We start from the raw sequence: 14,980 nt of genomic DNA on the forward strand, positions 1-14,980 counted from the left end.
ATTGGATTGGCTGTCAGAGTTTGTCTTCTTGTACACAACCTCATTACTGCTACATGCATTGTCCACATCATCACATGAGAATGTAATTATTCTGTTACTTATGCACCTTCTTGTGGTTTATTCTTTTTAAACACTCAATAACTGAATCAAACCATATTTACACTGAAGTAACAAAGGAATTCACAGTGCAACAACAAAAGAAAGTACATTATTCTTGAAATTCACTGTCTGAAATGGAAACAACTGTCTGTTGTACCATGTTAGCCAACTGTATGAACATATTCCACAGGTTTATTATCAGTGGAATTATTGCAAAGTTTGAAATATAGATTTATTGACAGTACCTATAGTGACAAACCAATGACAGAACATTTTTAGATTTTTTTGTTTTTTAGTCACCATTCTTCGGATTGGTTTGAAATAGTCTGCCAAGAATTCCTCTCTTGTTCCAACCTCTTCATCTCAGGGTAGCACCTAAATCCTATGTCCTGAATTTTTTGTTGGATGTGTTCCAATCTCTGTCTTCCCTTACAGATTTTTAACCTCTACAGCTTGCTGTAGTACCACAGAAGCTATGTCTTAGTACATATTGTATCCTCTTGTCTCTTGTTCTTGTCACTGTTTTCCATATGTTCCTCACTTTACCAAAAACTGTGGAGAGCCTTATATTTTATTCCTTATCTTATCAGTAAATCTAATTTTCAACATCCTTCTATAGCACCACATCTCAAACACTTCAATTCTCTTCTTTTCCTGTTTTCCCACAGTCCATGATACACTATCATGTAATGCTGTGCTTCTAATGTACATTCTTACAAATTTCTTCCTCAAATTAAGGCCTATATTTGATACCAATAGACTTGTTTTGGACAGGAATGCCCTATTTGCCTGCATTTTCCATGCTCTCCTTGCTTGAGGTTAAGATAGCTCGAATGCTGATCGTGAATGTAGTATAAAGTATAAAAAGAATTATGAAAAGTGTTCATAATCAATGTATATTGTGAGAATTGGTGCTTGTCATGCTACATTTGCAAAAAAGTAACTGAATGAAGCAAAGAATCATCAAGATGATGCAATAAGAATTACACACGTGGAGCATCTAAATTGTCCTATGACGAATCGAGTGTAATATTCGGCTCAGATCCCTGTCACTTCAAGAAACATGCTCTTACGGATGTAACATATGCAATAAGTAAAACTATATATCATTATAGATGTGTTAATGCAGATCCAAAACGTACGTATGGTTCTGCAAAAAATGTAGCAAGGATGATCTAGATCAAAAACGAAATGAGGAGGACAGTCATAGAAGCAAAATTATTGCAGTGTTACTGGAAGAGGTATGGGTTTTAAAACAAAGTGTAACAAATTCACACAGCAGCACATAATGATCGCAAATGAATCACACAGTAAACTGCACCCAGATACGAGAACTTTTAGCAGCAAAAATTTCTTGTTATAGCATGTGCTAAAAGTATCAGTGAGTAGGCAGAAATTGCAACATATGCATTGTATACAGAACTAAGTTCAAGTTTCAGTTTAGCAAAGTTAATCCACAGCCAGAAACAGATGAAAACACAATAAGTTCTAAACAAAATAAGTGATGAAAGTGCTTCAGAAAATGAAAGTTCACAGATATGTGATTCAGCTGTTTCTGTTCCCCAGAATACTTGAAAGTGATGTCAAAATATACCAATATCACAGCAAAAAATCATGATTGCCTAGGGAATATTACATCCCAGCTGATAGCCATGGACGTGGAATAGCCTCAAGTGTTAATGAAGAATCAATTATGAAATCCATTAGTCTTGTCAAGCATGCGCTATCATTCTCTGAGGCATTCAAGTATGTTCACACTAAAAAATTATCAGGTCGTCTTAAACAATTTTGTAGCTTTGTTTGGCAGCTCAAATAATGTATACAAAAATGGACATCCATGGATTTCACTGAATTAAAGAAGCACTTGACTCACTTGTCACACAAAAACATTCTCTTCATGAACATTCCACACCACTTTGATTTGATGCATTGGTCTTGTGTGAACAAGGAAATTAGAGCTGCTAATAAGTGTTTTTCAGGTATATTCAAACATTTCAAAAATATCTGTATTGTTGAAATTAGTAGCAAGGAAATTAGTGCTGCTAATGAGTGTTTTTCAGGCATATTCAAATAGTTCAGAAATATCTGTATTGTTGTTCTTAGTAGCATTGAGTAAGATTTCACACTTCACATGGATTTCACTTGAAAGGCCTAGGGAAGCAACTTGTGATACAGAAATTACTGGAAGAAATCAAGAGGCACAAACAAGCATCTGCAGTACCAACACCAGTATCAGCTCCAATGACATCACAAATACCACCAGTACCAGCTGATACAACTGAAGCAGCAGCAGTAGCTGCACCACAACAACCACTAACAACAACAGAAGCAGGAACGACAACAAGACCAACATTAGTAGCAGCAGAAGATTCAACAAAAATAGTAGATGCCACTAATGGCAACAAAACCAACAGCACTGGCAAAACCATCATCTACAGAAACAGCAGATCCAAAATCAGCAGTACCAGCAGCATCAGTAAAAAAAGCAAAGACAGTTACTATCCAAAGAATCATATGTACATTGGCAACAAAAGCTGTTGTAGGAGCACAACACTGCATAAGGACATGCCAAAGGCAAGGTACATCTACTTCACTGAATCGGGATTTTTTATGATTTCAAACCAAGAAAAGGAAAACATTGTGACAAATCAGCCTGAAAACTTGCAGGTAAATGACAAACATCAGGAAAAAACCAGCACATTGCCACGTAATGACAAAAGCAAAAATACTTGTACAATGTTCAGGATAAAGTGCCAAATTATATAGTACTTCAAAACAAAGTGTTAGATTTAGAAATAGATTTTGATAATTTTTTTGATGTCTCAGAATTTGTTTATCTGAACACAGGTGCAAGGAAAATAAATGAAGTCTTATAAATATAAGCAAATTTAAATTAGCATCTCATTACTGCTACACTGTATATAAAAATGGTGGGGGTATGCATTTATACAGAAACAGGATTACAGTTTAAAGCAAAACCAGAAGTGGACCATCTAAATACTAAGAAACATTTTGAATCATGTGCCACAGAAGTAAAAACTGAGGAGAAGAGTAAAAAACCAATTGTCATATCAATATATAGATCACCAGTAGGTGATTAAAACATATTTTTTAAAAAGCTGGGGGCAGCTTTAAGTGCTTTATATAATAATGAAGTAAAATTATTTTTAATGTGGGGATTAACATTAACGTGTTAACTGAAAGTGAAGAATAAAGACAGCTTCTGAATATCCGAAACAGCTTTCACATGAAACCGCTATTTACGAATCTCTGTAAAATAACAGAGTTTTCATCTTCCCTGTAAGATAATATCTTCACAGACATGGAAAATTTTGTCACTCACACATAAAATGTAAAATCAGGTCTTTCAGATCACAACACACTCATCACACTGGTAAATTCTTCTATAATCAAAGTAATAACATATAACTGGGATTATAAAAGACACCTCCACACAAGAAAAATACATACTCTTATTCAGATGTTGACAAGGGAAACCTGGGAACAACAACCGATACCTTAAACAACCCTTTTTCTAGGCCTTTTATGTCCCTATTATAAGCTTATAAAAATCATTGCCCCATCAAGAAACAACAGCCAATGGATATCACCTGCTATCAGAATATCTAGTCAAACACTAAAACATCTTAATCAAATCAAAAAGGACAGCAAAGATAAATACTTTGCAGACTATGTTAAGAAGTAGAAGAACATTTATAGGAAGATGATTAAAAAAAGCTAAAACAATGCACAATTACAAAGTAGTTTTAGGGTCAGCAAATGCATCAAAAGCAATATGGAATGTAGTAAAAAAAAGAAATAAAAAAAATATTAAAAGTCAAGAGGACATTGTTTTAAAAGATGATCATGACGTGTTAATCATAAATCCTATCCTAGCAAATTACATTAATGACTACTTCATGAATATTCCAGTCAACCTGAGTAAAACTTGCCTTATGAATAGTGGCTCTCTGTTCCAAGAGATTAAATTGTCAATTCAATTTTGCTATGTCCCACAAACAACCAAGAAGTTCTAAAAATAATAAAAACAATGAGAAATAAAATGTCTTTGGGGATTGACAAAGTACCTGGTTCAGTCCTAGTAAAATGTGCTAGTGTTATATCATAACCACTCTCTCACGCCATAAATATATCATTATTGGAAGGAGTGTTTCCTCAAAGATCAAAAATTTCAAAACTAAAACCACTGTATAAAAAGAACAATATATATGAAGGGGGGAATTGTAGCCCAGTAGCTTTGTTGTCTATATTTTCAAAATTAATAGAGACAGTCATGAAACACAGAATTCCAAATTTCCCTGAAAAATTCAATCTCTTGTCTGTAAACCAACACAATTTTCACAAAGGATTGAATACAGAGTCGGCTATTTCTCATTCCACTGAAAATATTGCAATGGGGCTAGCCAGACACAACAGTACAACAGACATAAATTTGGATTTATTGAAGGCTTTGATACTGTCCAACATGGTATCTTGCCAGACAAATTAGACCCACTGACATATGAGGAGTTGCAAAAAAATGATTTCAGTCGTATCTCCATAATACAAGATAGGTAGTAGAAATTACCTCAACCAACATTAAAAATCAAAGTGTTGCTTACAGATCTGATTTTCAGACTGTACCAATTTTGGCACCATACAGAAGTGTTCTACGACCTTTCTTATTTCTAATTTATGTAAATGACATCAAAGTTCCAATCAGTGGTACTCATGTAACCATGTTTGCTGATGATACAAATGCTGTTGCAACTGATGTAAAACAAGTGTTGTCAACATCTGCCAGTAGAGTTTTCAAATATTTACAAAAATTGTTCAAAATATTAAACATCAAGAGAACTAATAAAACTTGTTCCATAGCATGTATGAATAGCAGATAAAATAATTAACAATAAATAAGTACCCCTAAAAATAAATGAAATAAAGGTGAAAATAAAAAAATGGTAGTAGATACAATTATTCCTTGTTACCAAATAAAAATATCATAAGCACCATACACATTATGAAATCAAGGTGCAATATTAGGGCAGTAGACCCATATCAGATGGGAAAGGTGATACTGCCACATTACTTTCTATTGTTTCATATAAAATATACCATAAATTACCTAAAAACCTTCTATTTCCTAAATCAGTTTGATCATAAAGCAAGTCATCAGGATGATTTTCAATGTAGTTGATTTCTGTTTCTTCAAAAATGCTGTTTGTAATTTTAGGCACTATGTTGTTCACCATACGTTTATTCTCACTTCAATGTTTACTGAAGACATCATCATCATCATCATCATCATCATCATCATCATCATCATTTAAGACTGATTATGCCTTTCAGCGTTCAGTCTGGAGCATAGCCCCCCTTATACAGTTCCTCCATGATCCCCTATTCAGTGCTAACATTGGTGCCTCTTCTGATGTTAAACCTATTACTTCAAAATCATTCTTAACCGAATCCAGGTACCTTCTCCTCGGTCTACCCCGACTCCTCCTACCCTCTACTGCTGAATCCATGAGTCTCTTGGGTAACCTTGCTTCTCCCATGCGTGTAACATGACCCCACCATCTAAGCCTGTTCGCCCTGACTGCTACATCTATAGAGTTCATTCCCAGTTTTTCTTTGATTTCCTCATTGTGTACACCCTCCTGCCATTGTTCCCATCTACTAGTACCTGCAATCATCCTAGCTACTTTCATATCCGTAACCTCAACCTTGTTGATAAGGTAACCTGAATCCACCCAGCTTTCGCTCCCATACAACAAAGTTGGCCGAAAGATTGAATGGTGCACAGATAACTTAGTCTTGGTACTGACTTCCTTCTTGCAGAAGAGAGTAGATTGTAGCTGAGCGTTCACTGCATTAGCTTTGCTACACCTCGCTTCCAGTTCTTTCACTATGTTGCCATCCTGTGAGAATATGCATCCTAAGTACTTGAAACCATCCACCTGTTCTAACTTTGTTCCTCCTATTTGGCACTCAATCCGTTTATATTTCTTTCCCACTGACATTACTTTCGTTTTGGAGATGCTAATCTTCATACCATAGTCCTTACATTTCTGATCTAGCTCTGAAATATTACTTTGCAAACTTTCAATCGAATCTGCCATCACAACTAAGTCATCCGCATATGCAAGACTGCTTATTTTGTGTTCACATATCTTAATCTCACCCAGCCAGTCTATTGTTTTCAACATATGATCCATAAATAATATGAACAACAGTGGAGACAGGTTGCAGCCTTGTCTTACCGCTGAAACTACTCTGAACCATGAACTCAATTTACCGTCAACTCTAACTGCTGCCTGACTATCCATGTAAAGACCTTTAATTGCTTGCAAAAGTTTGCCTCCTATTCCATAATCTTGTAGAACAGACAATAACTTCCTCCTAGGAACCTGGTCATATGCCTTTTCCAGATCTATAAAGCATAGATACAATTCCCTGTTCCACTCATAACACTTCTCCATTATTTGCCATAAGCTAAAGATCTGGTCCTGACAACCTGTAAGAGGCCTAAACCCACACTGATTTTCATCAAATTGGTCCTCAACTAATACTCGCACTTTCCTTTCAACAATACCTGAGAAGATTTTACCCACAACGCTGATTAAAGAGATACCTCTGTAGTTGTTACAATCTTTTCTGTTTCCATGTTTAAAGATTGGTGTGATTACTGCTTTTGTCCAGTCTGATGGAACCTGTCCCGACTCCCAGGCCATTTCAATTATCCTGTGTAGCCATTTAAGACCTGACATTCCACTGTATTTGATGAGTTCCGACTTAATTTCATCCACCCCAGCCGCTTTATTGCACTGCAATCTATTGACCATTTTTTCCACTTCCTCAAATGTGATCCTATTTCCATCATCATTCCTATCCCATTCTACCTCGAAATCTGACACATTACTGATCGCATTGTCACCTACATTGAGCAACTCTTCAAAATATTCCCTCCATCTGCCCAAGGCATCCACAGAATTCACCAGCAGTTTTCCTGACCTGTCCAAAATACTTGTCATTTCCTTCTTACCTCCCTTTCGAAGACTGCTAATTACACTCCAGAATGGTTTTCCAGCAGCTTGACCAATAGTCTCCAACCTGTTTCCAAAGTCTTCCCACGATTTCTTCTTGGATGCTGCAATTATCTGTTTGGCTTTGTTTCTTTCTTCAACATAACTTTCTCTGTCTACCTGGGTTCTGGTATGTAGCCATTTTTGATACGCCTTCTTTTTCCTTTTACAGGCTGCCTTGACTGTATCATTCCACCAAGCTGTTTGCTTCATCCTACTTTTACACACTACTGTTCCAAGACATTCTTTAGCCACTTCTAGTACTGTGTCCCTGTACCTTGTCCATTCCTTTTCCAACGACTATAATTTACTGCATTCAACTAACTGGTACCTTTCTGAGATCGCTGTTATGTACTTGTGCCTGATTTCCTTATCCTTAAGTTTCTCCACTCTTATCCTCCTACATATGGACCTGACCTCCTGCACTTTCGGCCTCACAATCCCAATTTCACTGCAGATTAAATAATGATCAGTGTCATCAAAGAATCCCCTGAACACGTGTGTCCCTCACAGCCTTCCTGAATTCCTGATCTGTTATTATATTGTCAATGACAGATCTGGTTCCCCTGCCTTCCCAAGTATACCGGTGAATGTTCTTATGTTTAAAAAAGGAGTTTGTGATTACTAAGCCCATACTGGCACAGAAATCCAAGAGTTGTTTCCCGTTTATGTTGGCCTCCATACCCTCTCCAAATTTACCCATAACCTTTTCATACCCTTCTGTTCGATTTCCAATCCTGGCGTTAAAATCACCCATGAGCAGAACACTGTCCTTGTCCTTTACTCTAACAACTACATCACTGAGTGCCTCATAAAAACTATCCATCTTATCTTGATCTGTCCCTTCACAATGCGAATATACTGACACAATCCTAATTTTCTTGCTAGACACTGTCAAATCTATCCACATCAGTCGTTCGTTTACATACCTTATTGCAACTACGCTGGGCTCCATTTCTTTCCTGATGTAAAGCCCTACACCCCATTGTGCTATTCCTGCTTTGACGCCTGACAGGTAGACCTTGTATTCTCCCACTTCCTCTTCTTTCTCACCCCTTACCCGAGTGTCACTAACAGCTAAAACGTCCAGCCCCATCTTACTTGCAGCCTCTACCAGCTCTACCTTCTTCCCAGAGTAGCCCCCATTGATATTAATAGCTCCCCATCTCATTACCATTTGTTTGCCAAGTCGTATCTTAGGAGTCCCTGGTTTGTCAGTTAGAGGTGGGACTCCGTCACCTCCAAAGGTCCGAGGCATTTTGCTCTGATTATTGCCAGCATCATATTTAGAGTACCAGGGAAGCAGGTTGCTAGCCTTACTTGCCGCGAGTCCCATTGGGTTTTACCCCTAACGGCTGAGGGACTAACCGGTGGATTTGGTAGTCTTTGCCGTATGAGCACAAAGGTGACCACGACTCAGAATATGTCCGAGATGCCCAGCCTTATTCCAAAGTAACTGGTATCCCGACTGTCGGGACCACTTACTTGGCCACTCATACGTTGCCCGTGGTTCATGAACTAGGACATGACTACAGGAACCCACACCATGAACCACTTACTGAAGACAGAGGTACTGTTTTTTAATCCGATCACTGAATGCCCACCCGGATTGCCCAATATGCCACATTCTATTCTGTATACCCCTGGTCTTGTAAACTATTTTGTTCTGTCAATGCTGTGTCTGATTTTCTCACCAAATGTATTATCTGTGTGAAAAATGAGCCCTTTGTTGGTCTTCTTCAATATCTCTGCGATTTTAACCAAGACTGCACCTGAGCAGTATTTTTGCAAACTTAGTCTTTAGGTGTGTAGCACTTTCTCTTTCAAGAGTAATTTCATCAGTTATGTCTGCACTGTCTGTTTTAGCTTTCCATTCAAATAGTTCAGTGATCATTTCTGCTGTGAAATAATTGTTAAGAGATACTCCTCATAAGGTAGCTAATTCCTTTTAATTTCATTATCGCCTAGCAGTAGGTTGCTTGGAATATGTATAATAGAGTTAAAATAAGCTTTGTTATGGCGGACTTGATGGCAAGAATCACAAGACACTGTGAAATCCATGGTGGTTAACTTAGGAAAGATCCTGAATTTGTATGGACTGTTGTTATTTAATACTTGGAGGCCTAGGCAACTTATACTAATGTTAACTTCTATTTCTTTCACAAATTTATTCGGAGATGCAAGCTGTTAAGATGGTCATGTATACGAGTAACAGATTCCTCAGACAGTACTGAAGCGTCATCTGCCATATTGTTTGTACTACCAACTTTTCTTAGCTGTTTGTTTGAAATCATCAAGAAAACATGTTTCCAATCAGTTTATGAAAATGTCTGTTAAAGTTTCAGTCAAACAGCTGCACAATGTGTTAGGCAGACAGAGGGCAGTACCACTACCTTCAGTGAACATTCAAGTGAGAATAAACATATGCTGAGCAACACAGATTCAGCCCTTACAATACTCAATACAGTGCGTAAAATTGGAATTATGAACATCCTTGAATAAATAGATTTTTACAACTACATTAAAAATCATCCTGATCATTCGCTTAACGATTAAACTGATTTAAGAAACAAAATATTTTGAAATAATTTCCAGTCTTTTTTACACGCAAATGATAGAAAATAATGTGGCGTAAGGCCACATTACTTTCCCCATCTGACGTGGGTTTACTGTCCTAACATTTTGTACAGAAATGTGTGTATCTTGATTTCATAATATGTATGGTGCTTATGATGTTTTTATTTGGCAACAAGGAATAATTGTATCTACTACCACTTTTTATTTTCATCTTCATTTCACCTATTTTTAGATACTCTTATTTTTTGTGATGTATTTTACTAGCTCTTCAGAAATGCTATGTAACAAGTTTTATAAGTGCTCCAGATGTTTTCTGTTGTGTCACAATTTTTATACATAATAATGAAAACATTAGAAGATTAGATGGATAGAACACATAACTAATGAGGAGGTACTGAATAGAATTGGAGAGAAGAGAAATTTGTGGCACAACTTGACTAGAAGAAGGGATCAGTTGGTAGGACATGTTCTGAGGCATCAAGGGATCACCAATTTAGTACTGGAGGGCAGTGTGGAGGGTAAAAATTGTAGAGAGAGACCAAGAGATGAATACACTGAGCAGATTCAGAAGGACGTAGGTTACAGTAGGTACTAGGAGATGAAGAAGCTTGCACAGGATAGGGTAGCATGGAGAGCTGCATCAAACCAGTCTCTGGACTGAAGACCACAACAACAACAACAACAACAACAACAACAACGAGAGAGAATTAAGTGCACTCCCATATATTTTATTTTTGTAAATTAATTTTAACCTCTTTATTTCAGGTTACTTATGTTTCTTGTCTTATCTAATCTATTTTAACACTGCATCATATTATTGTAATAATTGATTTTTACATTTTTCTCAAAATCATTTAAGCACTTTGGAATTTATTTTTATATGTACACACATTTTTACATAATTACAGTTCCCATATTAGGGCTTGGTAAAAAGTCATATCCTGTATTTAAGAGGTAGCATCTTGTGATGTGTTGTATTAGTTGGTTGTGTTGCACAGTTAGCATATGCATTTGCAGGCATTTCGTGCCCACTGTGTTTCTTACACACACAAAGTAATAACTAAGATTACTGTTGCCACGTTCTCTATGAGTACCCAAGCAAGTGTGCGATCTTTTGAATGAACAGCATATGTATTTTTATGCTATTTTGTTATTAATAAGTTTTCCTATCCTGTCCCCTTATTCCTTATGATTATATCATCAAATTGTCAACAGATGTAAACATATGTTTTGCTATGAAGCTTACAATTGCTATGAACTGGATGTACTATCTTTGATAAGTGCACAGATAGTCTGACTTCTGAATATATTTTTGCTCCAATGGCCTTAGTTCACATGTAAGCAGTATGTTAGAACATTGCTTTGTAACAACTGATTTGAAGGATGTTAACAATGGTAACAGTTCATGTAATTCATGTCATTTCATGATATACAGAGCTTCACATTCATTTGATGTTACTGTATTTCTGCGCGCGTGCGCGCGCGCGCACACACACACACACACACACACACACACACACACACACACACACACACTGTGCATGACGGGAGTGGTGGTGGTGACTGGATGGGGGTAAGGAGAAGGTTGGGGTGGGAGGAGCTGGTGGGGTAGTAGGGTAGGGGTGGGCGACAGTGAAGTACTGCTGGGGAGTGCTCAGAGACAAGGAAAAGAGAGGGTAGGGCAGCTGTGTACAGTCAGGAGGCTAGACAAAGGGCAGGGGAGAGGTGGGTGGGGGAGGGGATAGCTGAAAAGGAGGAGTAAAAATATTGGGTGCAATGGTGGAATGGAGTGAGGGCTGTGTAGTGCTGGAATGGTAACAGGGAAGGGCTGGATGGTTGAGACCATAAGAGTTATGGGAATGTAGGGTATATTGCAGAGAAAGTTCCCACCTACACAATCCAGAAACGCTGGTGTTGGTGGGAAGGATCCGTATGGCACAGGCTGTGAATAGTCATTGAAAAGAAGGATGTCATGCTGGGTGGTAGCACGCTCAGCAACAGAGTGGTCCACTTGTTTCTTGGCCACAGTTTGTTGACGGCCAGTTATGCAGACTGACAGCTTGTTGGTTGTTGTGCTCACGTAGGATGCTCCAGCCCTGGGTGGTACTGAGTAACAAGGGGAATGCTCCTCTGTGGCCAGATGGTGAGACTTTGGGAGGTGGTGTGAGACTGGAAAGATACGGCATTGGAGATTTGTTTTTGTACAAGGTTGGGAGGATAATTACGGTCTCTGAAGGTTTCAGTGAGACCCTTGATATATTTCGAGAGGGACCGCTTCTCACTGCAGATGCGACAACCATGGGTGGCTAGGCTGTATGGAAGGTACTCGTTAGTATGGAAAGGGTGGCAGCTGTCGAAGTGGAGGTATTGCTGGTGGTTAGTAGGATTGATATGGACAGAGGTACTGATGTAGCCATCTTTGAGGTTGAGGTCAACATCTACGAAGGTGGCTTGTTGTGTTGAGTAGGACCAGGTGAAGCAAATGGGGGAGAAGTTGTTGAGCTTCTGGAGGAATGTGGATAGGGTGTCCTCACCCCTGATCCAGATCACAAAGATGTCATCAATGAATCTGAACCAGGTGAGAGATTTAGGATTCCTCTAGATGGGCCATAAACAGGTTGGCAAAGGATGGTGCATGCGGGTGACCATAGCCGTACCTTGGATTTGTTTGTAGATAATGCCTTCAATCAAAGGAGAAGCAACTGTGGGTGAAGATGTAGTTGGTCACTTACGTTACTTATCACTTATATTTCACTCTATGCATTCCATACACACTAAATTCCAGTAACGCAACTCACTACATCTCATGACAGTTAATCCCCAAACATTACTCCATCAACGTATTTCTCATAATACTTTAATAATAAAAATACTATTCCATTACCTCCCTAACTGCCACATAACCATAATCATAATAATATTCTATGAAGTACCCTAACACATCATTATATTCATAGCAGTTTATAATGAATTCTTAATATTTCAACTCACAGTTAACTCTCAACTACGAGGGTAATCCCAAAAGTAAGGTCTCCTATTTTTTTATAAGTACAGAACTCTGTTTGTGTGGCATTTGGTCACACTGTTATGCAGAGTGCTTCATGCACTATGTGTAAACATACTCACACTGCGCTTTGGTGCTCAGTCTTGGCTTGGCAGCCATTGAGAATGGAGCTCCCGTTGGATGTTACCGCCAAGTGCGAATTGCGCGCAGTTATTCGGTTTTTGAACGCAAAGAGCACTGCGCCAACTGAAATCCATCACCAATTGACAGAAGTGTATGGTGAGTCGTGCATGGATGTCAAAAATGTTCATAAGTGGTGTAGAGAGTTTGCAGCTGGTCGGACCAAAATTCACGACGAACCAAGGAGCAGGAGAGCATCAATATCTGAGGAGACAGTGCTGAAGGTTGAGCAAAGCACACGTGAAGATCAGTGGATCACCCTGGATGATCTCTGCACATTGGTTCCTGAGGTTTCCCAAAGCACCACTCACAGGATTTTAATGGAAATATTAAACTATCGGAAGGTGTGTGCAAGATGGGTGCCACGCATGCCTACTGAGGACCACATGCGGCAACAAGCTGATGCTTCCCACACATTTCTTCACCACCTTGCAGCCAAACAAGACAACTTTCTGGACTCAACTGTCATGGATGACAAAACCTGGGCATACCACTTTACATCTCGGACCAAGCAACAATCACACTAGTTCATAACTTTCTGAACAGCATGCTGGCAAGCTGGTATGACATGGGCATACAAAAACTGCCACAGTGTCTACAAAAGTACATCACCTGTTATAACGTCAAGTTTAACACATATATTTCAGAACGACACATATATTTCAGAACGACACAACACATATAAGTCACAGAGTAAGTTGACAAGCAAGACATGTGTACATGTTAGCATTCGAATGAGCACTGAGTTCCAGCCTAGTGGCCACTGCTCGGCTGGCCGCTTAGGTGGCGCTGCAGCTGCATGTCTTGCCGATAGCGCCGCACGTAGAGGACGCGCGTAATTGCGCGGCAGCACTTTGAATGATCGGCGAGTCACAACACTTTTCCCCCGTTGAAATTGTTCCACTGGTCTTGATGGAGGTGTCCTGGAGATGGCCAACATCCATAGGCGTTGTTTGACTCTCCGTGAAGTCTCGAGGAGGAGGCTTCCCGTATGGACAGAAGTGTCCCCGATGATAACGGGTCAAAATGACAGGAGACGTAGGGGTTGAATCTGCTGGGGCCTCATTGACCAATCTGCCCGTTGCGGCAAGTCCAGTTGATATCACAGGAGACATGGGCGATGTGTCGGCGTCCGTTGGAGGAGGAGGCGAGTAGACTTGCTCTGACAGAGGATGGTCATCCGGTTCCTGCATGGGCACATCTCCTGGTGGTGTCTGTTCTTGTGCCGGCATCGCGATGACGATGAGAGGGCTGCATTGTGAGTATTGAGAGAGGCCAAGATCCCGAACGTCAGGTAGGGACAAAGGTGGTGTAGCGGCAATCGGAACAGGCGTTGCTGGCACACGAGGCTGAAGTTGGTCCGAATAACACACTGCAACACCCGTGTCCGTCTGGATTTCATACAGGCATCTGCCACAATGTCTTAAGATGCGGCCCTGGCTCCATTTTGGCCTCCTGCCATATCCCCGTACCCAGACAAGGTCGTCGGTGGTGAACTGGCCAAGTGAAGGCACCCGCGGCCGGGTTGTGGAAGGCCGCAGAAGATGAAGTAGCGTGCGGGGCTGTCGGCCATGTAAGAGCTCAGCCGAGCTGTGGTCGCCCAAGGGGGTGAAATAGTAAGATGCCAGAAACTGGAGAAGGGCTTCATCAGCAGCAGAAGAAGTCAGAAGTTTCCGCATCTGAGCCTTATATGTGCGGACCAGTCGTTCAGCCTCACCGTTGGATTGTGGATGGAACGGCGGGGCCGTGACATGCATAACGCCGTGACGAGCACAAAAATCCACAAATTCGGATGAGGCAAATTGCGGACCATTATCAGTAACAAGAGTAGAGGGGAGGCCTTCCAAAGAAAAATTGCGGGCGAGAGCACTGGTGGTTGCCGCAGTGGTAGGTGACGTGCAACGGACAATGAAAGGAAAGTTAGAGTAGGCGTCAATTACGAGGAGCCAATAAGTACCTAAAAAGGGTCCCGCAAAGTCAGCATGAATGCGCTCCCAGGGCTTCTGAGGCAAAGGCCACGGTGACAAAGATGACTTCG

General features: G+C 39.8%; 1 protein-coding gene across 1 annotated transcript; it reads right to left on the reverse strand.

Moving 5' to 3' along the window:
* Positions 1 to 7,659: 7,659 nt before the first annotated feature.
* On the reverse strand, positions 7,660 to 8,439 carry LOC126183763 (craniofacial development protein 2-like). Its single transcript, XM_049926027.1, has one exon. The coding sequence runs from the start codon at positions 8,437 to 8,439 to the stop codon at positions 7,660 to 7,662; it is 780 nt and encodes a 259-aa protein (XP_049781984.1).
* Between the last annotated feature and the right edge of the window lie 6,541 nt (positions 8,440 to 14,980).

The sequence above is a fragment of the Schistocerca cancellata genome, chromosome 1 (genome assembly GCF_023864275.1).
Source record: "Schistocerca cancellata isolate TAMUIC-IGC-003103 chromosome 1, iqSchCanc2.1, whole genome shotgun sequence".
In the NCBI taxonomy this organism is placed as follows: domain Eukaryota; kingdom Metazoa; phylum Arthropoda; class Insecta; order Orthoptera; family Acrididae; genus Schistocerca; species Schistocerca cancellata.